This window comes from Maylandia zebra, linkage group LG15 (genome assembly GCF_041146795.1).
Source record: "Maylandia zebra isolate NMK-2024a linkage group LG15, Mzebra_GT3a, whole genome shotgun sequence".
NCBI classification, from domain to species: Eukaryota; Metazoa; Chordata; class Actinopteri; order Cichliformes; family Cichlidae; genus Maylandia; species Maylandia zebra.
Window position 1 is genome coordinate 4,649,423 of NC_135181.1, and position 25,818 is coordinate 4,675,240.

At 42.0% G+C, this 25,818-nt stretch overlaps 4 protein-coding genes across 9 annotated transcripts in view; 3 read left to right on the top strand and 1 right to left on the bottom strand.

The window, feature by feature from the left end:
- The window catches only part of plcb4b (phospholipase C, beta 4b), a 73,996-nt gene extending 58,723 nt beyond the window's left edge, over nucleotides 1–15,273 (top strand). For 2 of the 3 annotated variants that reach the window (XM_004542148.2, XM_076873721.1), the window contains 25 exons: nucleotides 156–235; nucleotides 351–435; nucleotides 536–626; nucleotides 699–794; nucleotides 1,036–1,184; nucleotides 1,428–1,514; nucleotides 1,627–1,771; nucleotides 1,893–1,977; nucleotides 2,568–2,692; nucleotides 3,395–3,446; nucleotides 3,979–4,081; nucleotides 4,561–4,725; nucleotides 6,276–6,480; nucleotides 7,140–7,228; nucleotides 7,342–7,498; nucleotides 7,589–7,638; nucleotides 7,947–8,012; nucleotides 8,873–8,988; nucleotides 9,724–9,799; nucleotides 9,902–10,077; nucleotides 10,231–10,332; nucleotides 10,431–10,488; nucleotides 10,885–10,971; nucleotides 12,076–12,112; nucleotides 12,822–15,273. In XM_004542148.2, the coding sequence (XP_004542205.1) occupies nucleotides 156–235; nucleotides 351–435; nucleotides 536–626; nucleotides 699–794; nucleotides 1,036–1,184; nucleotides 1,428–1,514; nucleotides 1,627–1,771; nucleotides 1,893–1,977; nucleotides 2,568–2,692; nucleotides 3,395–3,446; nucleotides 3,979–4,081; nucleotides 4,561–4,725; nucleotides 6,276–6,480; nucleotides 7,140–7,228; nucleotides 7,342–7,498; nucleotides 7,589–7,638; nucleotides 7,947–8,012; nucleotides 8,873–8,988; nucleotides 9,724–9,799; nucleotides 9,902–10,077; nucleotides 10,231–10,332; nucleotides 10,431–10,488; nucleotides 10,885–10,971; nucleotides 12,076–12,112; nucleotides 12,822–12,898 (2,559 nt within the window). In that variant the 3' untranslated portion in view covers nucleotides 12,899–15,273. The remainder of the gene's footprint in view (nucleotides 1–155; nucleotides 236–350; nucleotides 436–535; nucleotides 627–698; nucleotides 795–1,035; nucleotides 1,185–1,427; nucleotides 1,515–1,626; nucleotides 1,772–1,892; nucleotides 1,978–2,567; nucleotides 2,693–3,394; nucleotides 3,447–3,978; nucleotides 4,082–4,560; nucleotides 4,726–6,275; nucleotides 6,481–7,139; nucleotides 7,229–7,341; nucleotides 7,499–7,588; nucleotides 7,639–7,946; nucleotides 8,013–8,872; nucleotides 8,989–9,723; nucleotides 9,800–9,901; nucleotides 10,078–10,230; nucleotides 10,333–10,430; nucleotides 10,489–10,884; nucleotides 10,972–12,075; nucleotides 12,113–12,821) is intronic. The other variant, XM_012916600.2, reaches the window with a different exon arrangement.
- pak5 (p21 protein (Cdc42/Rac)-activated kinase 5) overlaps nucleotides 1–25,818 on the bottom strand; it is a 114,055-nt gene that overhangs the window by 639 nt on the left and 87,598 nt on the right. The window lies entirely within an intron of this gene.
- On the top strand, nucleotides 17,532–19,423 carry LOC112436017 (uncharacterized). The gene has a single exon (XM_024805167.2). It carries the CDS (start codon nucleotides 17,532–17,534, stop codon nucleotides 19,011–19,013), a length of 1,482 nt encoding a protein of 493 aa, XP_024660935.2. The 3' UTR covers nucleotides 19,014–19,423.
- On the top strand, nucleotides 19,782–25,367 carry lamp5 (lysosomal associated membrane protein family member 5). The gene is made up of 6 exons (XM_004542151.6): nucleotides 19,782–20,420; nucleotides 20,906–21,084; nucleotides 21,559–21,690; nucleotides 22,069–22,165; nucleotides 22,673–22,861; nucleotides 24,227–25,367. The coding sequence occupies exons 1-6, from the start codon at nucleotides 20,360–20,362 to the stop codon at nucleotides 24,400–24,402; spliced, it is 834 nt and encodes a 277-aa protein (XP_004542208.1). The 5' UTR covers nucleotides 19,782–20,359; the 3' UTR covers nucleotides 24,403–25,367.

The following is a 25,818-nucleotide window of genomic DNA, read 5'->3' on the forward strand; positions in this document are numbered from 1 at the left end:
ACAAAAAACCCAACTTTGTTCAGTCTTTCAGTTACTGCTTTAATGCTATTTCATAATGTAAGTCTGCCCCCTTGTGTTCAGAGTTTGATATAACATTTGATGGCTTGTTATGATTCATCCTCCTCACACCTAATGTTTTTCTTCTCCTGCCACAGGATGTTATCCAAGCCATTAAGGAGACAGCATTTGTCACATCAGACTTTCCTGTTATTTTGTCATTTGAAAATCACTGCAGGTACATTTATAATCAGTAAACATCAAATGCGTAAGGATTGCTTTTATTTGCATACATTTTTCACAAATAATCAATACATAGACATATTATGTATTTTTGCGATTGTGTTACTTAGTAAACCTCAGCAGTACAAGATGGCCAAGTACTGCGAGGAGATCTTCGGTGACCTGCTCCTCAAACAGCCTTTGGAGAACTATGCGGTAAATCCTCTCTTTCTGATACAAAGTATTTCTTAGAATTTGCTCTGATTGGGTTATACTCATATTTACTTAAGTGTAAAAGTTCTTTTCTCTTTGGCAGATTGAACCTGGGCGTCCTTTACCCTCTCCAAGTGAGCTCAAGCGGAAAATCCTCATCAAAAACAAACGCTTGAAACCTGAAGTCGAACAGAGTATGTATACAGCACATCTATGTGATTTTATGAGATTTGTCTGTCTTTAACATGTGTATGTGTGCAATACAGAGCAGCTCGAGGCCTTCAAGAAACACATGGAGGCAGGAGAGACAAACACCCCTGCTATCATTATGGGAGAGGAGAATGAAGACGACACAGAGAACGGTCAGATGTCTGACAGCCTGTGTTTCTATGTGAAATAATAAATTGTAGTAATGTGCGTGACAGCCTCTCTTGTACGAGCAGTAAGCGATAGGTTTATGCTGAAAAATGCAAAGTAGAACATCAAGTGCAAACACTCGCTAAAGTAAATGCACCAAGGAATAAGTAAAATATTAATGTTGGAGGAAAAAAAAAAAAATCAGCTTTGCTATTGATTTGTGTTGTTCTGTATATGTGAGCGCAGGAGAAAAAGAGGCAGAGGATAAGGATTTGAATTCAGAGGCCCCCAGCAGTGTTTCTGAAGCAACCAGCGAGAAAGAATCCAACAGTGTTTCTCAGAGTAATGCTGTCAGCTCAAGGAAAGATGACGAGCAAAGCAACAGTATTAAGAAGGTAGGTTTGAGTGTCGACTTGCTACTGAAACACTAAAACGAATCTGTGGACATTGCAGAGAAGCACTCTGGTTTGTTATACATCCCCAGCAGGTGAGATTAAAACAGCTAACTGTAACAGTTTTTTTCCCCCTGTACCATTTGCTAAATATAGGACATTGGACTACTATGGCCCAAATTCAGTCAAATCTACCACTAACACGAACATCCCATTAATGGGTGTTTTGTATGGATGTGTTCTTAGGTACCTGAAGATGAGGTGACAGAGATATCTGAAGCAACCGACGCCACAGACATCTCTGAAGCATCTGACCAAGACAACAACAAGAAGGCAAGTGCCCATCCCGTCCCCTTTTTACCCCACTAAAAGCTGACTGCTGTCTCTGGGCTGATGAATAAGACTAGGTTATTGAGCCATGTGTATGTGTGCTTGTGCTGTTCAGACTGTAGATGTGGCAGAAGACTTAGAAGAGGCTCTGATAGCTCAGTACACCTATGTGGGAGCCACCACTAACATCCACCCGTATCTGTCAGCCATGGTCAACTATGCACAGCCGGTCAAGTTCCAGAGTTTTGATGTAGCTGAAGGTGAGAGCTTCAACTTTTAGCTGTCATTTCTCATGTAAGAGCCTCATAGAACAATCAATCAATTACTGCCTGTCAAAATAAATGTTAATCAGCTTTTCTTTTCTTTTCTTTTGTTTTTCAGAAAGGAATATCCATCATAACATGTCATCTTTTAACGAGTCAGTTGGCCTGGGCTATCTGAAGACTAATGCCATTGAGTTTGTGAAGTATCCTTTGAGCATTTGTCAGATCAGCCAGTTGCATTGGATTTTTCTAGAAAATAGAACAGCTATAAAAAAAAAAAAAGGACGCTAAGGTAGGAAAAATGTAGATAAATAATACATTTAAGTTATCGTTACAGGATGTATGTAAACTTTAATCAGCATAAGATCAGATTTCACCAAGTTTAGGTTTTAAGTTTAAACTCTGAGACTTTAAGGGAAATAGCTCAGACACTTTACTGAGATGCATGAAGAGACATAAATTTCCAATGAAATCTGAGTTTGAACTTTATAGATTGAGGTCACCTAAATGAGAGCTGAACGTCTGCTCAGAACTGATGTTTTTTAGCCATACTTGTTTCCACTCTGCTGTCGGAAAAGAACTTGAGGCCTCTAGAGCCCAGTGTGCTTTCAGCCTGTGTAGCTCGGGCTTACACACAGCCTCTCTCTCCCCTCCAGTGGGACTGCTTGACCCAAGCTGTTCACACTAAAAATAGTTGTACAGTCTGTTTAATGCACACACGCACACACATGTGTTGAAACACACATGTTCTCCCTCCCCTTTTTTTTTCAAATTTTCCTGAGCTTCAGCACAGCTACAACAAGCGTCAGATGAGCCGTATCTACCCCAAAGGGGGCCGGGTGGACTCCAGTAATTACATGCCTCAGATCTTCTGGAACGCAGGCTGCCAGATGGTCTCACTCAACTTCCAGACCCCAGGTACCACAGCATGCAACATGGGACCTCTAACCTCACACTCACCCATACAACACCACTCATAGTATATGTAACTTCATATTACAAAATACACACTCAAACCTAATTTCAAGTAACCCTCTGATCATGCTCAGAGCATCTTCTGCATGTGGGGAAGGGTTGACTGTGAAGCTACGAAACGACCATCTCGCAGCTGCAAATATATTCATGCAGGAAAAAAAACAAGTTTCTGAATTAAAGTTTGGATTTGGTGTCAGCTCATTTAAAAAGAATCAATATCTTTTCGTGTGTGCAAAATTGCTAAATAAATGCAGCTGAATTCGTACCTCTGTTTATCTCTGACCTCTTACAAACACTCACACACACTATCAAACTGTTGCTGCCATATAAACACCTTAACAGGGAGTGAAACAGCTGCTGTCCTATGTCCAGAGGCATTAGACATTAGACCATATGGCCTGCTGTGAGTGGGGCATATGTGAGGCTTTAGGCAGGGGTCTGGGGACTTGGAGCTAAGGGGGAGTCAGGGAAAATATTACAAACCCATTCACTCAGATTCAGAAAAAAATTCACATAGTCTTTGAATGATGGGGTTTTTCTGTTTTCTTTTTTAGTCATTAATTTATTTGGATTGTTTTGATGTTTAAACACTGGCGTGTATATATTGCAGTTACTAATCACTTATCATTCTCACTCTTCTCTCAGATCTGGCCATGCAGCTGAACCAAGGAAAGTTTGAGTACAATGGTTCCTGCGGGTGAGCACAGCTCCTCAACTCCTGTCTTTAGCTCATTCCGGTCTGTCCCCTCCCTCCCTCTCCACTCCTCTCTAAAGCTCATCAATTATAGCTTGTCACATCTCATTAGCGACTGCCAGAAGCGACCGCAGCTACTATCTTTTCCAAAAACCAATGAGTGCTTTCGAGAAGGAAGCTCCTCTTCTCTCGGCAGTCATCTGTCTTTTCCTCTCTCCCTTGTCGTCTCCATGCCTCGCCTTTAATACCGTCCCTGAGGGCAGAGATTTTCCTGCTAATGCTGGAAATCTTATATGTGGCGAGATCGAGGCTTTTGCAGACAGTCATCACTACTAATGTTACTCTGATAGGCCTCTGGTTAGCATACACATATGCACAGTACCTTCGTGTGCTACATTTATTCTAAATCGAGAGACATCAACAACAAAAAAATGTTTGTAAAGGCATCATAATCAGATTTTACAAAACAAAAGTGTGTTCATTGATGGGTTTGTGCGTGGCCGTTTTCCTCATGTGCATCTTCTGTGCACGTCAGGTACCTGCTGAAGCCCGACTTCATGCGGCGGTCAGACAGGATGTTTGACCCATTCTCAGAGACACCGGTGGATGGTGTCATCGCTGCAACCTGCAGTGTACAGGTTAGGTCGTGCAGTACTAATAAATCATTCAGGGAAAAAGTGGATAAGGGATTTCCATTCAGGGATTCAGGCTAGTCTTAAACCAAACTTTTTTTTTTTCAGTGGAACTAGGTTTCATCCATGTCTGTGAAACCTACAGATAATATCATGTTAAAGGTTGGTTTCAGGCTTAGATGTGGCATGCTGTACAAATTACAGTGGTTCTTATATCGCGCTTTTTTACTCTCCTAGAGGACTCAAAGCGTTTTATGCAACATGACTCATTCACCTATTCATATTCAGGAGCAACTCTAGGTTCAGTATCTTGCCCAAGGACACTGGCATGCAGACTGAATCACCAAACTTCTGATTAGTATATAGGTTGCAGTACCTCTTGAGCCACAGCCACCCCACAGTGCACTGAATGAACCTGTGCAGATAATATTTCTGTAAAATCAACACCTCTCCAAAGCACTGAGAATGGTCTGCTTCTTTTTTAGGTGTTCTCAGGACAGTTTCTCTCTGACAAGAAAATCGGGACCTACGTTGAAGTCGACATGTATGGACTGCCAACGGACACCATCCGGAAAGAGTTTCGCACTCGCATGGTGATGAACAATGGACTGAACCCTGCCTACAACGAGGAGCCATTCGTCTTCAGAAAGGTAGCACGAACGGATAGATGGGGCAACAATAATGGATGCAGTGAGTTGAAAAAATGTTGCAGCACGTAGTCCCATTTGGGATGAGCCAATGGAAATGGAAACTGGGGGAGAAAAATCTATTATTTGGGTTGGAGAAAGATCTTAGTGACATGAGAAGCAGCCTGATTCTCATCTTACTCCAGTACAAAGGGTGGAATCAGAATCAGAATCAGAATCAGAAAGGGTTTTATTGCCAAATGTTGAGCAGGTTTACAACATTAGGAAATTGCTGCGGTGCTTCAGTGCAAACATACTGTCATAAAAATATAAAAATAAGAATAAGAATTAAAAGTGCTAAGTGGATAGATATATACATGATATATACATGAGTGCAGGTGGTGATCAGTGCCAAACATGGAAGGAGAAGGAAAGGAGACAATAATGAAATCTAAGATAATAGTAGCAAGAGTTAGGGAGAGGAGGAAGCAGATGGAGAATATAAAGTGAGAATACAGAAACGGAGTGATTTGGGATACTGTTGAATAATAAAGTGTGACATAAAAAACGAAACACAATCTACTGTATACTGACTCACAGAAAAAGAAAAAGGAAGTGAGGAAAGGAGCCACAGAAATGAAAAGAAAGATAATTAGAGGTGAGGGAGAGAATTAAAGGGAAAATAAAAGAGATGGGAGCCAAAGAGAGAGAGGAACATGTGTGTAATAGTGCTGCTCTCAGCAGAATAGGAAGTCTCTCAGCCATGACTGTGACTCCAGCTTCCTAACACACACCATCAATCACAGCCTGCCGCAGTGCTGCTCACACACACACACACCCCTACCTATCAAAGAGGGCCATCATAAGCAGTCTGCAAGCAAGATTCGTTTCTCACCTCCACACACACAGATGCCCTCAAATGCCGCCACACTTTTTGCATGCATACACACCGCTGTCATGACTGCAAGCGAACAATACACAGTGCATCAGCAGGGCTGTGAATGTGTAAGCAAAAACACACACACACACACGCGATGCTTCTACCCATTCATCTCCAGTGAGTATTCTTCAGCCTTATCTCCCACCTTCCCATCGTCTTTGTATTAATCATCCTCTTATCTTCACATAGAAGCCCAGTTAAGACACTCTCTCGCTCTCTTTTTTTCCAAGGGTGTGAGTACAGAAGCTCATCTGCAGACACAAGTTAAAAGCATACATATGTACACGAGATATTCTCCACTCCTTGGATGCATACTAGCTGCAGAGACGGGCTTGTCAGCAGTCAGATATGCAGTGTGTTCCTCCTTTATCGTGTCTTTTTCTTTTATCACACATGGACTATACCCCGATTGTGTCCCTTGCAGTTCCATCTTCGACCTTCCCCTTTAATGATGCTGCTTTCTTTTACTGCTTTGTCTGGCAAATATTTATCTTTTTAAACATTATCAGAGCAGAATGAGCTCAGTAGACTTCCAAAATTTCGGTAGAACTAATGGCGACGTTTCTTTTTCCTTTTTTTCAGTGTGGTTACTCCTCCCTCTTACCCACTGTTTCCCTTCATGCCTTCCTTCTAGGTGATCTTACCAGACCTGGCCGTGCTGCGCATCGCAGTCTACGACGACAACAATAAGCTGATTGGGCAGCGCATCCTGCCTCTTGACGGCCTGCAGGCTGGCTACCGCCACATCTCTCTGAGAAACGAAGGCAACAAGCCGCTGTCGTTGCCCACAGTCTTCTGCCAAATCATCCTCAAGACCTACGTGCCCGACGGCTTCGGAGGTGAGGGAAACACACAAATTGCAGCACTTAATGTATTTTATATTACTGGATAGACTTCAGTGCATGGGTAAAACAGAACTATAAGTTTGTTTTGTATAGATAACCTTTAATATCCGCCATAAGTATTCTGAGAGCAGTATAATAAAGCAGCTGCTGTAGCCTGCAGGGAGAGGAGAGGAGAAAGGAAAGCAAGAAAACTCTCTCCTGCTCGCTTTTTCTCTGCCTTGGTTTTAACATTCACAGTAATGGCGTGGCACAAATGATGATGACAGTGACTCTGCAGTAATGGTTTCGAACAGGCACGAGCATACAAATGAGCAGGACAATTGGAGTTGTCATTAAATAAAGCCAACGGGCTCGCACTGAGGAATCATTACTGTAACCATTAGTGGTTATTCTGCAAGATCTGTCGCTATCACTTTCCTACTCAAGCAGCTCTTTACCAAGAGCTGAAAATAAGATCCTGTTCCCTAGTAACGGTTATTTAAACAAGACGTGAAGAGGATTTCAGATTTGATAAGGAGACTTTCTCAGAACGTAGACAGGAACGCAAAGCTGTGTCATACAAAGTTTGCACTGAATGACACATTTCAGCGTCAGGTTATTCATTCAGCCCACCAGGCTCATGACGAAATCTTCTAAATCTCTTTGTGTTTCAGCTATTGTGGATGCTCTATCAGACCCAAAGAAGTTTTTGACTATAGCAGAGAAGAGAGCTGACCAGATGAAAGCACTGGGAATTGACACGGTACACATGGGTTTGGAAGCGGCGCCCATACGAATCCAAAACTGGTCTGATCGCATGTATCTGACTGAAAGGATGCAGCCAGTTTGAATAAATGCGTCTCTTTTCCTTTGTAGAACGACATAGCAGATGTTCCCAGCGGAAGCTCCAAAAACGACAAGAAAGGGAAGGGTAAAGGTGACACCGTGAAAACCAGTGTGACACCGCAAGCCAGCTCAGACATGGCCCAGACTTCCAACGCTGCCCAAAATAACACGACCGAAGCCAAGAAGGGTATACGCTGACGTAAAGACAGTTCGCATACAGCATGTTTAATATGTCTATGTAAACACAGAATAACATTTGTTTCCACTGCTGTTTCAGATAACGCACTCGTGCCTACTGTCAGCATTGATGACTTAAAGCAAATGAAGGTTGGTATTGTAACTCCTGTCACATAGCTCAGCAGCAGGTTTCCTTTAGTTTAGTCTGTACAGGCATATGTATGAAAATGAGCAATTATATAGAAGTAATCTTTGCTTCAGGTGTTGACATTGTCTGTATCATGTTTAGACCTAAAAAACAATAACTACTTTGTGTTATATTTTAGTAATAACAAATGATTTTGCACCAATATTAAACTCACAATTATCTCATGGAAGTAATTGCACGCCAACTATTAATGCTGCCTGAGTCTAGTATATTGTACATCGTGACTAAACATGGATCTCTCCCACTGCAGTCGTACCTTAAATTGATTAAAAAGCAGCAGAAGGAGCTCAACACTCTAAAGAAGAAACACTCAAAGGTGGGTGACTGTTTTACTGCAGACCTGTCTGCTAATAATACAAAGGGGCTGCTGTTTATTCCTGACAGTTATTGATGCTCAGAGGGATAGAAACGGTGGAAGGGGAGGCGGCTCTACCTTTCATCTTCCACTGACCACTGACTGCATGCACACACACACAGACACACACACACACACACACACACACACACACACACACACACACACACACACACACACACACACACACACACACACACACAGACAGTCCATTCATAATGTACATAGGGTGCTTCTGAGTATGCTAATGTGTCATATTGCTTCTAGTGTCTCCTGGCTGCACAAAGCAAGTCTGTATAAGAGAGATGCAGGAAATTATACAACTGTTTCTTTACTGCAAACTTTTCCTTTTCCCTTCCTCTCAGGGATGGATTTGTGGAGATTTGAGTTATATCCCAGGAGTAAAGAAGGCACATATGTTAAAATACTGAGAAGTGTCTATAGATCCAGACACATAATGATTTGCTGTTTTTCTTCAAACAGCGATCGGCACAGTTTATATTGGCTGCTGGCTCAGTCATACATGCAGATTAATCATCACAGAATTTAGTCCTGTTGCTTAACATATGTATATCAGTACCTGCAGACCCATCTGTTGGCTGAAAAAAAGATAGCTGCTGGTTCATTATTCAGGGGGAGCAACAAAATCAACATGAGTGTATTACAAACAATAATCGTTGTTGTTGTTGCTGCTGCCTGTTGTGCTGATTCCAAATTGGTTTCAATATAGGTTAAAACTGCATCTGCATGGCATAGGTAAATACTTATATATAATAAATAATAATTATAAATAATAAACGTGTCTCCCTTTTCTGCACTAGGATCAAAATACAATGCAGAAAACTCACTGCACGCAGGTGGACAAGATAGTGTCTCTGCATGATAAGGAGAAGGTAACTCTGGAGAAGCTACTAGAGAAAGCCATCAAGAAACGAGGGTAAGTGGAGACAAAAGCAAACACACACACACACACACACACACACACACACACACACACACACACACACACACACACACACACACACTAGTCTCATCTCTGTGTTTTGTCCTTTAGTGTCTCCCTTGTGAAGTCAGTCTTGTCTCTATGTTTGTTTATCTTTTTGTCTCTGTCAAATTCTGAGGTTTGGGTCTGTGTCTTGGTGTTAGTTCCAGTTTTATTTTGATAGTCTTGTGTGCTTCATGTTGAGTTTTAAGTTACCTGTCTAGTTTTCCTGATTTGTTGCAGCTATGTTCCCTTGTGTTTCCCATCTCCCTAACTGCCTCGTGTGTATTTATTGTTTGACTCTTTCCTGCTCAGTGAATGTTTTTTTGTTCTCTTTCCCCCTGTAGACCATTAAAGCTGTGTTATTGAGTTCATTTCTAGTTTCCAGAGTCCTGCATTTGGGTTCTATTCTGCCTGCTACACTGGCAAACCTCGACATCTAGAGCTCAGAAAATAATATTAGCTGTGTCAAACTGCACAGAGCATACAAAGAGGACAGGAGGTCCCCGTGCAAGACTCGACACTGCTTCTATAAAGCTCCCTGTGTGATGTGAAGCTTTGCAAATAACCATTTATGCACAGAGACAAATCAAAGACATACCTAACTTTGCCCACCCCTCTTGACTCCATTCCTTAAGATCAATTCAACTAAACCTCTCTTGTCCACTTGTACATGTGGGTTCCTTACAGTGAAAACAACTGCCAAGAGCTGAAGAAGGAGACAGAAGATAAGATTCAAACGCTAGTTGCTGATCATAAAACCAAGGTAACTTACAGCAAACGCTCTTTCCACAAAGCTATTATTAGATGTGAGGATGACAAGTATCTTAGCTGTGAGTTATTAATGCGCTCGTGTGTTCGCATGCAGGTAAAGGACATCACAGCACAGCACACCAAAGAGTGGTCAGAGCTAATCAGTAGTCACAGCAGTGAGGAGCAGGAGATGAAGGACAGCCACGTCACCCAGCAGTGTGAACACCTCAAGAAGCTCTTGGCCACTGTCCAGGAGCAGCAGACCCTGCAGCTCAAACTCATTCATGAAAGGTGAGAGACCCGCACAGCTTGCTCACACACATAGGGATGGATTACTGCGAGTGATCAGACATGATCATTTGGGGCAGCTACTCTGAGATTTTATTGCCAAAAATTGGATGCAGACAACTTGTCTTATATGCAGCTGCTTGTTCCACAATGCAGGCAGAGCAAAGAGATGCGTGCCAACCAGGCTAAAATGTCCATGGAAAACAGTAAAGCCATCAGCCAGGACAAGACTATCAAAAATAAGGCAGAGCGAGAGAGGTGGGTCACGCCCATGATGTAATCGTTCAGTCGTTGTTTTGGGGCTCTTAAGCGCTCATTGTAACTTCATGTTGTGATGGTTTTGTTCCGCTCTGAAGGAGAGTGCGAGAGCTAAACAGCAGCAACACCAAGAAGTTCCTGGATGAGAGGAAGAGGGTAGGATGTTTATTTTTTGTTCCTCAGCTGAAGAGCACTTCAATCATTATTCCTTTAGCCTGTGCACTGGATTAACATTGTTGGAATTTAAATACAAAGTGTAATATCCCTCAGTCTGTTCCCCCTGCTGCCATTGGGCAAGTGATAAAGAAGTTGTTGCTCCTGCAGCGCTCAACCTCAGAGTAGTTTCTTTCCTCAGGCTGAGACAGCCTGTCATTCTTGTTTGTGACGACATCAGAATTTTGTTTTACAACACACTGTTGCATAATGATCATTAATCTTGAATCAAATGCTCCAAATGACTCCCCCTACTAAAACATATTTCATTGTAATAAAAAACATTGCTATTTATTTATGACAATTTAGTTTATTGCCTTTGTCTCCGTGTTTCTGCAGCTGGCTATGAAGCATCAGAAGGAGATGGAGCAGCTAGAGAAAAACCAGAGAGAGCAGCTGGAGAAACTGGAGAAGTTCAATGAGCAGGTACATAGAAGGAAATTACCTTTTACTGCCACTACAGTGTAACTTGATCTAGATAGGTGACAGCAATCACAGTTACTGCTATCTAAGCTGTTAACACTGTTGTTTAAACCCAGCATTTAGTATTGGACCATATCCTGCTCATATCAGAACATTCCTCAGTTTAGGGAGCTTCTTGCTTTACCGGCTTAGAAAGTATAAATGACACTCAAGCTTTGGGACTAGTTAAATGTTCTAGATACATTTGTCATAAGTTTACATTCCCTCATCATGGGCATGACTGTCATTGTAATTTCGGGCTTTTAACTTTTTTTTAACACTAACTTTTTCCAGGGTAGAATGAATGTAAAGCATGTATCTTTAGTGGAGATAATTTCTCTGAATTTCAGAGTCGGACACTCACATTCCAGTCCTCTGTGTATATATTCCTCCAGCACTGTAACCAGTTTAGGATCATTTTCCTGTTGGGAAGTTGGGCACCACTAGGTGTGCCCAACTTTCAACTATCTAGCTGTTGATTTGAGGTGAAATTTAAGAATTTGGAGGTAGTCACTCTTCTTCAATATTCCATCCACTTTGTGTAATGTACCAGTACCAGAAATGGCTCAGAGGGACTTTCCCAACTAGTGTGATTCCACAGATTTCTTTCTTAGATCTTTACTGAGTTCACTGGACTTTCCCATTGTTCTGCATATTGGTAAATCCAGTGAGTGCTGTCAAACAAATACTTTTAATGCTCATGATGAGGGTTTGTAAACTTCTAAACACAACTGTACTTCCTTCACTGCCATATTGACTGCTGTTGTTATTGCTTGTGATATAATTATTATTTATGCAAAAATTTTCCCCCAAAGTTAGGATCAGAATTGCCCTGAATTACTAAAGATAAACAAAACTGCTGAAATAAAACAAACAAACAAACAAAAAAGCCAGATTATAATATCAGCGTCTTTTTTCCCCCGACATTACAAATAGAAGAAAGTACGGTTTACGTCATCATGTCCCCATTTTTGCATTTTATTTTACCATCTGTCATAGTACCTGTACATGTTTCACATGTATGCACATTTTCCTTTCTTTTAATTTGATTTGCTTCTTCCGGCACAGCTTTTGAAATCACACCATGCAAACAAACAGGTTCAAGGTAGGCATCGCCATCTCCCCTCATCTCTACCTCTGACATCACCTTTCTCTCACTGCATCATTCAGTGATCGTGTTTCCTTTCACGTCTTTTCCTCTTAGTCACGTTTTCATTGCCTCAGTTTTTCACCGAGCCTGTTTAAGTCTTGACTTATCTGCTATCTAAATGATTGCTATAATGATCTACTCAAGTGACTCAGCCCTGGTGTACAGCAGGGGAATAGTACACGACAGGCCTGTCTTTGAAGAGATTTGCACAGTTTGAAATAGAAAGTGTTTCTTTCCTCTGTATGATGAAATTCCATTCCCACATTTTTAGTCTGCAGCTCTTGCGCTGTCAGGAGTGCCAACTAGAAGCTCAAGTCATTTATCACCATGACTCACCAGCTATTACTAAGTAAAAACAGCCAGCTCACAACCTGCTCCTCTGTACTTCTACTCCAGCTCATAATCATTTACTTTCATAGTATGTCACTGTGTCCCACTGAGGCAACAATTACTCCAACTAAGCATGTGGCTTTATTACCTGCCAAGCAATTCAGAGATACACCCAACAGAATCCTGAAATCTGAAGCCCATACTGATAAATTGTTTACTAAAAATTGAACACAAATTGATCACAAAAGTTGTACAAATCCACTAGAAAATCTTCCACTTGCACACATTAAAAGAAGGTGTCTGTCTGTCTTAACTGTCTTCCATCTCTTCCAAGACGAAGGACATGCAGCAGATGGTGAAGTTGGAGGAGGAGATGGACCGCAGACCTGCCACAGTGGTGTGAGCGGCTGAGACTGGGAAGACACATTCACACTTGTACACTCAAACACAAGAAGGTGCAGAAAACACTCCACAGAAAGCCCTCTACAGTCCAGAGATGAAAACCTTCCTGCATCACTTTCTGTGTTTTATTTATGTTCGCTCAGACACACAGCAGCCCCGGCCCTACACCTCTTCTTTTGCTCTGTTCACTCAGCCATGCATCGTGTGCTCTCCAACCACTATCTTTATACCACTGAGCCATTGGTGCTTATCACCGTTTGTCAGGGGGGATTAACCACTTATCGAGACAGGAAACGTTACCTCGGAGAACACACAGGAAAATACGTCGTCTCCTCTAGTGTATCTAAATTCTCTGTTGCCATCACATTGTATGTTCTCTTCAGCTATTAGCAGTACTTAGTACAAGCACACATACACCAAATTCCTCACACACACACACGCCGGCTCATGACAGGTCACATAAACAGGCTCTGTTCCCAATTTGACCATTTTTGCGAAGGAAAAAAAAAAAGCAGTATCCAATGAACCGCTGCAGAAACAGAGGGATGAAGAGTATGTATAAGATTTAATGTCATTTCAGCACAAATGAATCAACTGTATGAGAAATACACTGTATGCTACACCAGTCGTGTCCTGAGCACTTTGTATCTGATAGGCTGTCAAAAAAAGTTAAAAAAGGAAAAAAAAGAAAAAGAAGAAAAACTAACAAAAACACAGAACATGTAGCGGTGCACTACTGTAGGTTTTCTGTTTTCAGTAAGAATGTATTTTTAAAAAAATAAAATTGTTGTATTAAGAGTGGCAACACCCACCCCCCTTTCTCCCTCCATGTTACACAATCCTCCACCTTATCACAAAGACATGTTATTGACTTTTTGATGACTATAAAAAAGGTTTATTGTCATGCTGAGTCAGAATACTATAAAGGGATCACAGGGAATACATGCTAATCCCTCAATCAAATTTTTTTGTTTCACTTACTTTAATTTTAGGTACTCATGAGATGGTTTAATAGCTGTGCTTCTTTTGCACTTGGAAATTACATTTACATGTATTTTACTCGTTTCCATGAGTACAGTTTAAACTGCAATACTTTTGGTACTCTACGTACACTATGCAAACAAGATAATTCCCTCATAGCTGTAACAGTAAACGGTATTCCACACTTGCTGTCGCCCATTCCTCTATCTGACTTTGGCTGGCAGCCGTCTCTTTGTCTTGTCATTATTACAGCATTGTTGAATGCTAGTGCTCCCTTTATAGATTCTTGACTGCACTTGAGCACCCTCAGCTTGTAAACCTCGCAGTTTCCCTGTCCTGCTCTGGCTATAGGAGGGTGGACCGAATAACAGATTCGTAGAAGTCTCTGGTGTTCACTCCTGTCTACAGCAGGTTCCCTTCCTAACGATGTTACAGAGGTGATGTTAGAGGTGGTGGTACTGTGCCCTGATGCCTCTGCAGAGAATTAAAAGTGTGATGTGCAGTACTGTTATAATTTAACACTAACATTGACTAAACTGACAAAAAAGTCATGTAATGATATAAAAACATTAAGGATAAAGGCACCTATGGGTATTTTGGCCTTTTTTAAAAAGTTTTGTTTGTTTGTTTGTTTTCCTCTGTTTTATTCTGCTGTGTTATATGTAAAGGGTAGACGGGATATTCTTGTATATACTGGAATGTATGTAGTTTAATTTACTTTTGGACCAGTTGTGTTCTGCCATTTAAGGGCTTGGGGATTGAGTGGGTCTGCTGGGTGAGGGAAAAATGATCAACCATTGTTTTGTTTTTGAGTTTGTTCTTTTTCTTTTCTTGTTTTCCAGTCTGCCCTTATACTGCACCACACAACACAATATAAAGCTCTCACCACATATCTAGTGTAGAGATAAATGAGTAAAAGTGCTTTTAAATTTTATTCCATCGCTTTCAAATGTGCCACTCGGTGTCTGTTAGGATGTTTAAATTATTTTATGAATGATAAAATGCCAAATTAAGGGGTTATTTATATGAAAGTATATATAAATAAATGAATATATATTATATATTAGATAATGTGTAGTTTAAGATGATTATGTTAGAAGCTTTTTTTGCACTAGTTGAATGTTTCTGTTGTGTGATTTACATGTAACCTTTGGCTCTCGAGTTTGTCAAAAAAGCAGATTATTTTTGCAGAGCAACATCACTGATTTCATTTCCTCAGTTTCTACTGTATCTCCTTTATTTTCTATTTGAATTGTAGCTTGTCGACAGACATTCTGTGCGTGTTTTTGTATTTATATTGTACTGTTGAACTTATAGCAATGAAAATACTGTTGTTATCCAGCTCCTTTAATACTGTTTTATAGTATGTGTCTCAATAAATCCAGGTGTAAAATGGGACATAATTACGTGGCTCATTTGTGTTTTCCTCAGAACGTACTCTGTGTTTGACCTAACCTTGTTGAATTTGAGGGAAATAAAATATTTCCAATTGGGGGGAAAAAGTACAGTACTGCTAAAATCATGTACATTTCCCCAGGCGTGTACTTCTGTTTATCCAACGTATCCATAGTGTCATTTGTCATGTATCCGTCTGCTCTCTCCTTAACCCCCCCCTCCCCCCCAAAATGCCCCAGGGCAGATGGCTCACTTTACCTTACAATATTAACCACCTCGATGTGACAGTTGTTGTGAACTATATAAATACAATTTGAACTGCATTGAATTAAATAGTAGAGTGATTAACGCTGTTGCTGTGCAGCAGCAAGAAGGTTCCTGGCTCAAATGCTGGCTGAGTGAGATTAGCATGTTTTCCCTGTGTTTCCTTTATGTGCACCGATTTCCTTCAAAGCCATGCATGTTAGAATAAGTAGTGATTCTAAATTGATAGTAGATGTGAGGTAGATAAAGCAGAATAAAGCATCATAGTTAATTGTGATTTGCTACTTAAAGCTACTTTGAGTAGTCTGTTAGACTAGGAAAGTGTAAGTATAAATATAAAGACATTACGCTTGCCTGGTTTTCAAAATATTAGCTGTAGAGTTGTCTGCCTGGGCTTGAATATAAAAGAACTAAATAGCTTTTTCCTTGCAGTATGCAAAGTGTATACATAAAAGTGCATTGATTCAAATAGCGATAGTGTCAATATCAACGCAGGTATTAGTATTGGATTCATACTAGTATCGATCCTATCTTCTTTTTTGGTGGAATGAAAAAACACCTCAAACATTCATTACGAAAAATGCCTGAACCTGTTTTTGCTAAATCAAGCCTTTTTTATTTATTATTAACACATTTAAAAACAGTCGACCTAAAGTGCTTTAAAGATGGGCACATTTACATTGCAGGGCTCCAGTTTTAAAATACATGAAAATCTGAAAGGTGTGTTTTGTTGTATTAACTAAAGTGGAAAGTAAAAAGTGCAGGGATTTAGTGTCATTAATGTTCAGAATTTGGAAATGATGTGGATTCCTCATAAGTTACGACACACTGCTCTCACCTACATAAGCTGCCTTTATAAGTTAAAATTATTATTGGCGTCAGCAACACTGGTCCTGTATTTACCTGGTTTTTGGGGATAGGTTAATTGATTAATCCAAATTGTCACTAGGTGTGAATGTGCGAGTGAATGTGAGTGTGAATGGTTGTCTGTCCCTGTGTGTTGGTCCTGCGACAGACTGGCGACCTGTCCAGGGTGTACCCTGCCTCTCGCCCTATGACAGCTGGGATAGGCTCCAGCGCCCCCCGCGACCCTGAAAAGGATAAGCGGAAGCGAATGGATGGATGGATGGACCTAAATTTACAGTATTACACAGCACTAATAATATTGCGCCCAAGTTACCCAAACCTAAATAAATAAATTTTCTCCCAACCATGCAGTCATTTGTGCAGCTCATCTGAGGAGGGCACCATAAATGTTAACATGCTGTCACACTATAACCACCACCAGCCCTGCAGTCTTTCTGCAGTCATAGTGAAACTTTGCAGAAAGAAAATGGTTTCTTTTGTTTGCTTAGCTTTTTTACAGTTTTACATGAGAAACATTGCACAAAAACAATCGAGGATAGTAGAAAACACTGCAGGCCAGAGGAAGACGTATATCAGGGGTGTGAGGTAAGCATGTTTTGTTAGTTGGAATGCTGAAACATCGTGCTGCCAATTTTGTAGTTAAGCTGCACCAATGATGTCACTGAAAATGTGATTCATTCAGATGCTACCATATACTCTCCCGGCTGTAATGTGGATTATTCATCTTCTCTGATTTGATAATTGTGTTCTAAAGCACACTGTAGGGCACAAGCACACCACCCACGCCCCCCCCACAAATAATAACCACTGCTGTCTCATCACATTCAACAAGTGAATTGATAAGCCAGGTCCTCTCTTGAACACAGGCGGCTCCAGTGCTGACGCTCTTTTTTATGTCATTGTAAACAAAGTATTTCCATTAGAAAAGAAGAACAAAGCGTGGTAGGCTAATTATGTTTGCGTTGCCCGGCAACTCCTCCGTAGCTTCCCTTTCACTATAAAATTAGGGTGGAGGCTTTGTTTGTCAGCAATCGTTGGGGGGAAAGAGGTTTTCCAAACCTGCTCTACTAATAGAAAGATGAGTTTTCGTAAATAAATTTTAATAAACTTATTGGATAATAATCTTCTAATAAACATGCTAAAAGCTCCCGGGAAGTCTAACGGGAAAACAGGCACCAAGATCCTCCTGGATGCGATCTCCAAGGATAAAGTCCACCTGGCCCGGTTTGTTCTGGATGCGCTGGATGGGGAAATCGTGGACTCCAAAACGGAGGGCGCACAGACTCCCCTCATCTCCTCTGTCTTGCTGCCCGATGCCCAGGCTCGGTGTAAGTTTGCAGAGCTCCTGCTGCACAGAGGCGCCAGCGTCAACTGTCGGGACGGAAACGGGCGCACAGCGCTCAGTCACGCCTGTGAGCAGGGACACCTGGACGCGGTGAAGATCCTGGTCCGAAACAGCGCGGACCCGGAGATTGTAGACTCGTGGGGAAACACAGCGCTCATGTACGCCGCGGTGGCAGGTCACGCGCACGTTGTCGAGTTTTTGGTGAGAGCTTTCAAGAGGCTGGGTCTTCAGATAGACCGACAAAACAAAGTTGGAAACTCTGCTATTGGAGTGGCAAAGTTTCTTGGTCACACTGAATGCATCTGCGCTCTCACCAACAATTCCAAAAAGGGCCGCGAGGACGGAGGCGCTCGTGGAAGTGCGCAGCTGCGACCCGGCGAGCTGGAGAAGAAGGTTGGACATTTAGCAGACAGACTGGAGGTCCTCCGAGCGTGTAATCATGCTCATTGCCTATTGGCTCCAAACTGCACCCGGCAGCCAATCCCGCGGATAAAGCGGAGCGGGTTGCCATCCATGAACTCGATAGAGGAGTTTGAAACGGAGAACGAAGGCGCCTCCTCGCCTCCACCTGATCTGGTCCTCTCTGAAGTCTCGACCCTTGCACCCCGTCCTTGTATTTCTCCCAACCTTAAGCATCCGAAAACCGAGGGAAGGCCGACCACCTCAGATGACCCCCTCCCCCCTCTAACGATGGGCTGTGAGGCTCAAAGATCCACACTGTTCTCGCCTCGGCCCAGCAGAAACAGCCATAGACCCAGCGCGCCCTCTGCTCTGGGCATTTTAATGACCCCCATTCTTGCCAACAAAAGTGAGAATGAGTTGGCAACAGAACGAACCAAAATGTTAGACTTCGGTCTACACAGATTTCCCGACAGCTATTATAAGAAAAGGTGCAGCCTGCCAACCAGCATGCTCAGCCCCGCACCTCCTGAGCGCACTCTGGTCCCTTTGCGTAAATCTAGAACCGTGAGGAGGCGCGAAAGGTCTCCCGGCAAGGCTGAACCTCCCCAGGCACCGACTGCCTCATCTGCAGCCGCGACTTTCTCCGTATTGAGCAACAAAATGTTGCGCCGCTTTACTTTCCCGGAGTTTGAAAAGGATGCGAAAGAGCTGGAACAGGATCCGACGGCATTTTCAATGCGGATTCCGCGATCAGAAACTTTTCCACAGGCTGTTAAAAAACATCCCCAGGTCGACAGCAAAGCCAGCATCGACAGCATCAGCTCCGTCAAGTGCGAGTTTGACTTTCATGTGAGAAAAACAAACGCTTAAAAAGCGTGTTTGCCCGCGTTACTTTAAGAACGGATTCCCACAAAGATCGTTTAGACATGACTTTCAAAACTCCGGTAATTTCCGTGAGAGTTACCAGAACGCATTCATCTTTGATCTACTCCGTTTGGAGTGGAAACAATAAATCCATGCTACTAAAGTTTTACATTTACACCCATATTTAAAGTACAAATGAATCAAACTGTTTGCGTAGTACCTCGCAGCCTTACGACTGTGTATGCTGTAGTGTCAGTATATGGTTGGAACTTTGTCCGGTGTTATATGCCACTCCCTTTAAAGTAGGTGGAGTGTTCATCAAAGGTGAAGAGGTGATGTGCCATACACAATATGTATTATTTATGTATAGCATAAGCTTGTTGTGCTGTGAGATTTTTCTGTATCTTCCAGTACACCTTAACATCAAATAAAGTCTAAATCTGATGTCTATGCGTCTGTGTGGCATCTACCCTCGATAAGGTTTGTGGTAGTGAGTGTTACATAAAACATTTATTCACACTTTGCCCTAATTCCATAAGGTCAATAAGCGCAGATTTTTCTCTGATCTTGTGGGTTCATCCTTGTGTAAAGTTAGAGAAAGCTAAGTGCTGTACTGATTCCGGTGCCGGGTTCACACCCCTCTTATTTTGGCAGAGAAAGAGTGATAATCTCATTATGAGCGTTTTGTAGCTCTCGCTCTCAAACGCACTTGGCTTCAACCTTGCACAAGTGGAGTTTGAGATAGTGAGAGAGGGAGGAGGGGGAGAGGTTTTGTCGGTGTTTCCCTCCAGACATCCATCATTTCAACCCCAACCTGCAGTCGCTTTACCACAGACATGGATACCACAGCACTGCGGGAATAACTGACACTGCATGCCGCGATCATTTTTAACTTAAGCGACTTTTTCTTTCCTTTAAAAAAAAAAAAAAAAAAAAAAAAAAAAAAAAGAGGGATCATTCTTCGTGACGTTAATAACGTGCAGAGGCTGTCGCTGGGTTAAAGCCTGTCAACCTTGAAAGGAGAGGTCGGTTTGGATAGCCAGAACTCCTCGGTGCCGGGCAGCTTTTGCGGCGCAAACCGGATCTCACGCCCAACCTGGAGACTTTTTTTCTTTCCTGCAGCATTCACGATGATTTGAGCGTGACTTCTTGGCGCTGAGAAGAGGCAATCCTCCTCTCTTTCTCTCTCCCCACCCCCCATTTCTCTCTCTCGCTCTCTCTTTTTGTCATTTTCTCTCTCCCTCCCCTCACTGCCTTCCTTTCCTTTCTCTCTTTTCTTTTCGCGGGTTCAGCACCGGCTGCCCAGTCACTTAGCCCCCGCTCTTTTTCCTGCTCCGGGGAAGCTGGTAGCGATGGGACGTCTCGGTTTCAGCACCACGGAGAGCGCCCGACTTTTGCTGTTCACTGTGTTTGGTAAGAAAGTGTGTGTGAAGCTGTCGTGACTCCTTACTGCAGTGTGTGTAAGTGTATGGGCGTGCACGTGCACTGCTTGTGTCTGGCCACTACTGGCTCCGTGTGCGCGCGTGTTCTTATATTTCCATGAGTTGGCGTATTTCACCCATTATTTATCTCCTCATTTGGGTGGGAAAAAAAGAGCTTCAAATGTAAGAAGAGTTGTAGTTTTGTCACTTCCTGAGGCTGTTCTTACTGCAGTCCGTGATGTGCTGTTGCTCCCCTGATACTGCAGACTTCACTCTCGGTTTTTTAACCCGTTTTTGACTTTGTCACCAGAAACCGAGGTGATCTAAAAGATGCCAGGTGGCTTCAGCTTAAACTCCAGTCGTTTACGACGCAGATTCTGCTGATTCTGCATGTTTTCAGGGGTGGCCCAAATGTGTGCGTGAGTGTGTCTGCGAGCCATTTGTCACCAGGCTCACCTCCTCTGTTCTTGTCGTCAGGTGTGCTGGCGCTGTCCGTGGTGCTGGCTGAGCAGGAAGGTGAAAACCTGTCCGGTCTCTCCAACAACCCAGACAAAGCCATCTTCGCGGTTCGAGAGAACGGCACAACATGTCTCATGGTGGAGTTCGCTGTAAAATTCCTCGTGCCATATGACGTGCTTGCACTCAACGGGATAGACGTAAGGAATCCCCACTGAATTTTAATACAACGCATGCTTCAGGAATGAGAGAAACCCGCTTAAAATTAAACGTTTTGGTTTGTGCGTAAAACGGATCGAAACATCGGAAACGGGATTTTTAAGATGTAAAATATTTACATTGTATTCAATGTGATTTCTTTAAACTCCTGTTAAGAAGAAAGAGTTACTTTAAATAAATTTAGGCCTACGATAAATTTAAAATATGCGTTTGTGACCCACGGCTGTGCGCAAAATGCTGACCTCTCTCTTATGAGTCCAGTTATAAAGAACGGATAACAGCAAACTTTTCGAAACATTTAAAAGAGATTAAAATTAATTTAAAAAAAAAAATTCAGAATCATGCAGTTGTATTATATACCACTACAGTGCAATCTGGCGCACAGATAATGCTTTCTTTCATTGGAAACTCAGTCCGCTATTTGCCACCTTGACGCTTGCTGAATGTTTTTGCAGCTGATCACCGAGCAGGCGTCGTTCACTCTCCCCCGTGGCGCAGAAATCGAGGGGAAATGTGAGAGCACCGAGTCAGAGATCCACATAACCTGGAAGAACAACGCCTACATCCTCCGCATCTACTTTTCCAAGGCGAGTAAACGAAAATAATGTATCTACACTACATGAAATGTAACCAAAATATCCCCATAAGTCTTAAGAAAATGCGTGCATTCACAAATTGGCTGCCAATTACATTATTTTGACACGCAGAAACAGCGCGTAGCCTGTGTAAAATTAGTGCAAATCCCGTGATTTAAATATAATTAAATCTACTGGTTCTGGTTTAAAAGAAACGTTCCCAGTAAATTTAACAAATGTATCAGAATTTGGTAATTTCCCAAAGATTTCAACACAAAAGTCTTTTAAAAAAATCGAGTAACTCAGTTTTTCGCGAGCGCAGGCCAAATCACCTTTCCCGTCGTTTGACGCATGTGTGCGTGAGTGTTTATGTCTCCCCGTGTGTTGCAGGAATTCCGTGACAAGGGCATCGAGGTGTGGAAGATTAGCAAGGTTCAGTTCGTCTACGACACCTCGGAGACATCGCATTTCATCAACGCATACAACCGTGAGTCTCAGACTCAGCAATTTCCATCGCGCAACTTCCCCTCATTCATTTCCCAGCAGCATTAAGCTGGAATTAGAGGCTGATTCGTGTAGGAATGTAGGAGTTTCGCCCACCAACATCAATTAAGAGTTTTAGCTAAATTAATTTAGATTTTTAATTATTTTTTATTTTTCCACCCTGTGACTTTTAGCTGAGATTACACATTTTTATTTTTTTAAACAACTGAGTGAGAAAAAAAACAAACCCGGATGAATAAATCGGACCTCTTCCAAAAAACAATTACTCCCCAATAGACTTTGTTCGTTACTCAATACATTTTATTTTGGAGAATTTCAACAGGAGCCACCTATATTATACTTTGAATGTTTCAAGTTATTAACTTGGATATCCTTTCTACATTAAACCAGAGGTCAGTTACATACACAAGCACCTTAGTGTTGGTTGCATCATAATGTCCTCCTTCACATTCCACTCACAACACGCCCCCCCCTTTTCATTTCTCTCCAGCTGGGAAGCACACAGCCAGCACCCACCGGCTGTCAGCCCTGGTGACCCCTGCCGGGCGCTCCTATGTGTGCACGGCACAGCAGACCCTCACTCTTATCTCAAGTGACCACCAGAAGGGCATCACCGTTTCCATGTATGACATCCAGATCCAGCCCTTTGACATCGCATCTGACTTCATGTTCAGTGAACGTAAGAGCACAACAGAAAACCCCTTTGACGAAAAACTGCCCGATTGCTGCCACACACACTATCATGCTTTTCTGGTCACACATTTCGTGGAACAACAGAGATGATGATGATGATAATGAGAAATCCTGGGGGTTCAGAGTGCTACAGCTGTACGTCTCTCTTGCTGACTCGCAAACAGAGCTCTCTGGGGGGTGTTATTGCTGCAGTATGAGGGCTGCAGAGAAGGCGCCAGGGTGACAAGAGGAAAAAGAGGAGGTGGGGACACAAGAGATGCAGAGAGGGGGAGAGAGAGAAAAAAGGGGGTGGGGGGGGGGGGGGGGGGGGTCATTAGGAGTTTATGAGTGCAGTCATATCCTTGCCCTGAATGCAGCTTTTATAGACGTACTCACCTCTCTGTCCAATCACCTTGTAAGAATCATTTGTCCCTTAGCTGCTGTAAACTAGGCTGTGCAATGCTTCACTGCCTTTCTCCTAGTGTGTATAACTGCTGTCCACGGGGAGAAGCACCTTCAACTTTAACCCCCATATACATACTGTACATCCAATGATGGCTTAGGTGTCCTATCCCACTCCCACAAACACCAGTGTATCAAACTATAAAATGCACAAAAGAGAAAAAAAAAGTCTAACCAAAAGAGATATGACTTATTGTGATCATCACAACAATTGTGCAAAAAAAGAATAACAAAAAACAAAACTGTTAATTTTGTTGAAATATTAGAATTCTACCTTGCGTTGCACATAAGTAGAACAAACCCGATGAACACAACCAGGCATTGAACCAGCAACCTTCCAATAAATAGATGGCCTGCTCTACCTTCTGAGCTACAGCCACCCTGAGAAAAAGTCCAGAGAACAGAGATGCTTGACTAAACTTGTGAGATGCCACGTGTGTGTCTCCTTCATGTCAACAACTACAAGCAGAAAGGTTGAAGGACATTAATGCATTTCAAGAACATCCAAAGTTATCTAAGTGACGACAGAAAATCAAACAGCTCTGAGTCACCTCTAAGCAAAAATGCTAACATGTTGACTGGTTCAAGTCTCAGTCTTTTCTGGTAATTTAATCTTTCCAGACAATAAACTCAGTTCATCAAGAAAACAATCATCTGATTAGACTGCATTCAATTTATTGTCATTGAAAAGTATATAACTCACACAACTAAATGAAGTTCAGCCTTAAATCTGAATAGAATAAAAGAATACCCTGATATTATGTATAACAATATAGTTCAGGTATAAAAAAATATCATCCAGCATGCAATACAAATAAGTTCTGAAATAATCTACACACCATCTTTGCCCTTTGTAAGTCACGTTCGATCACCTTCTCATACAGACTGTGTATCATTCTACTTTCTGCAGCCTACAAATGCATCACAGACCAGCGGGAGCGCCTGGAGGAGACCCTCCCCCTTATCTTGGGCCTCATTCTGGGTCTAATAATCGTCATCATCCTCACAATCTACCACTTTCACCTCAAGCTGACAGCGGCTCAGCCCCAGCTCCCCAGAGATCGCTCCATGTACAAGAACATGTAGTGAACCGGCACAGCAGCGGCTCCCCTCGGCTCTCTCCGAAGCTAACCTGATGACAGACTTTGTCTCCTTGTTGTTCCAGGCCTCTAATACCACAGAGAATCGTGACCCCCGCACTGGGCTGAATCCTCGATTGATAAATGTGTAGCATGTACTGCCCACAAGAACTTTTGAAAAGCTGAAACATAAATTAATGGGACAGTTTGGGGAGGGGGGAGCTGTCATGGATTTAGCTGGGAGTGTAAACCCACCAAAAAAAACAATAATTTCACCGGCTACTGAATTAAATCTTGGTCTAGAATCTGCTTAGAGTTTTAATTAAAATAAGAAAAAAAAGTAAAGCTTTTATGAAAATAACTAATTTTATTCAGACCTCTCTAAGTTATAGTATGTTTGTTTTTTTAAAGTCATCGCGTCACTGGATCATAGTTGGTCACTTCTGCCTAATCTTATTCAACTTGTCTTTGAAAGAAATGTCTGAAATTTCTGCTTCTGCTGTCTTTCCACCTTCTTCTCTCTTTCTCTTCCCGGAATGGCTGATAAATTATTTCAGTTCTCTCCTGTTGGTTCTGTATAAGCTTACCTTCATATATTTTTTTTTAGCCAATCCTCTTATTATTACATTTTGAATGCAACCATAGTGTTGACAGTCTTGTAGTGTGCAGTACAGTGGCATTCAAAGTTTTTGCTTTGACTTCAGCAAATCTGATGTCCGCACCGACGTACAGAACATATCAAGAGGCAGAAAGAAATGCATCCATCTGACACAAACTATGTACTAAACAGCGAGGAATTTCACTGAATGATGAGATGTGTGTTTATGAAAATGAGGTTACTAAAGGGAAAAAAAAACTATAAATATATGTAAATTATTTTCAGAATCAAATTCTATGCATAAACTTCTGCTGATGCAATCCTGTGCCGTACTCTTCTGTTTCGTTCTAAATAAATTGCTGGACTCACGTCTACTCCTTTGTCAAACTACTTCCACTATTATCTACTACAGTGTTAAAAGCACAAAGTCTCATTCTTTCAGCTCTAATGAAAAAATAAATCACTATTTTATTTCCTATCTTTTGGTGAATAAGACAAAAAAAGGATGAATGAAATAAGGTGACTGAGAAAAATTGACTGATGCACCCGTCTGAGGAGACGCTGCTGGGATGAGGTATTGATTTTGACACTGGGTTTTGTTTAATTGAAAATAAATAGGACATTTGTGTCTTCTACACCGATTTGTTTCAGCGGCATGGATGTTATACATCATCCTCGGTTGTAACTCATCAAAGTAGATGTCCTCTCAATCAGACTAACTACTGGAAACTTAAATCCTCAAATTTATTAAAAGTATAAAGCTGTGTGTCAGCTTAATTTCACTCAAAAATGTTATTAACTTAAAAATTTGTGAGCTCCTTTGAC

What these genes read in the sequence shown, in the direction of transcription:
- LOC112436017 (XM_024805167.2), top strand. Translation starts at nt 17,532, where the DNA reads ATGCTAAAAGCTCCCGGGAAGTCTAACGGGAAAACAGGCACCAAGATC.
- lamp5 (XM_004542151.6), top strand. Translation starts at nt 20,360, where the DNA reads ATGGGACGTCTCGGTTTCAGCACCACGGAGAGCGCCCGACTTTTGCTG. An exon ending in TTTGCTGTTCACTGTGTTTG is followed by an intron (nt 20,421 to 20,905) that starts GTAAGAAAGTGT and finishes TCTTGTCGTCAG; the next exon opens with GTGTGCTGGCGCTGTCCGTG. An exon ending in TCCGCATCTACTTTTCCAAG is followed by an intron (nt 21,691 to 22,068) that starts GCGAGTAAACGA and finishes CGTGTGTTGCAG; the next exon opens with GAATTCCGTGACAAGGGCAT.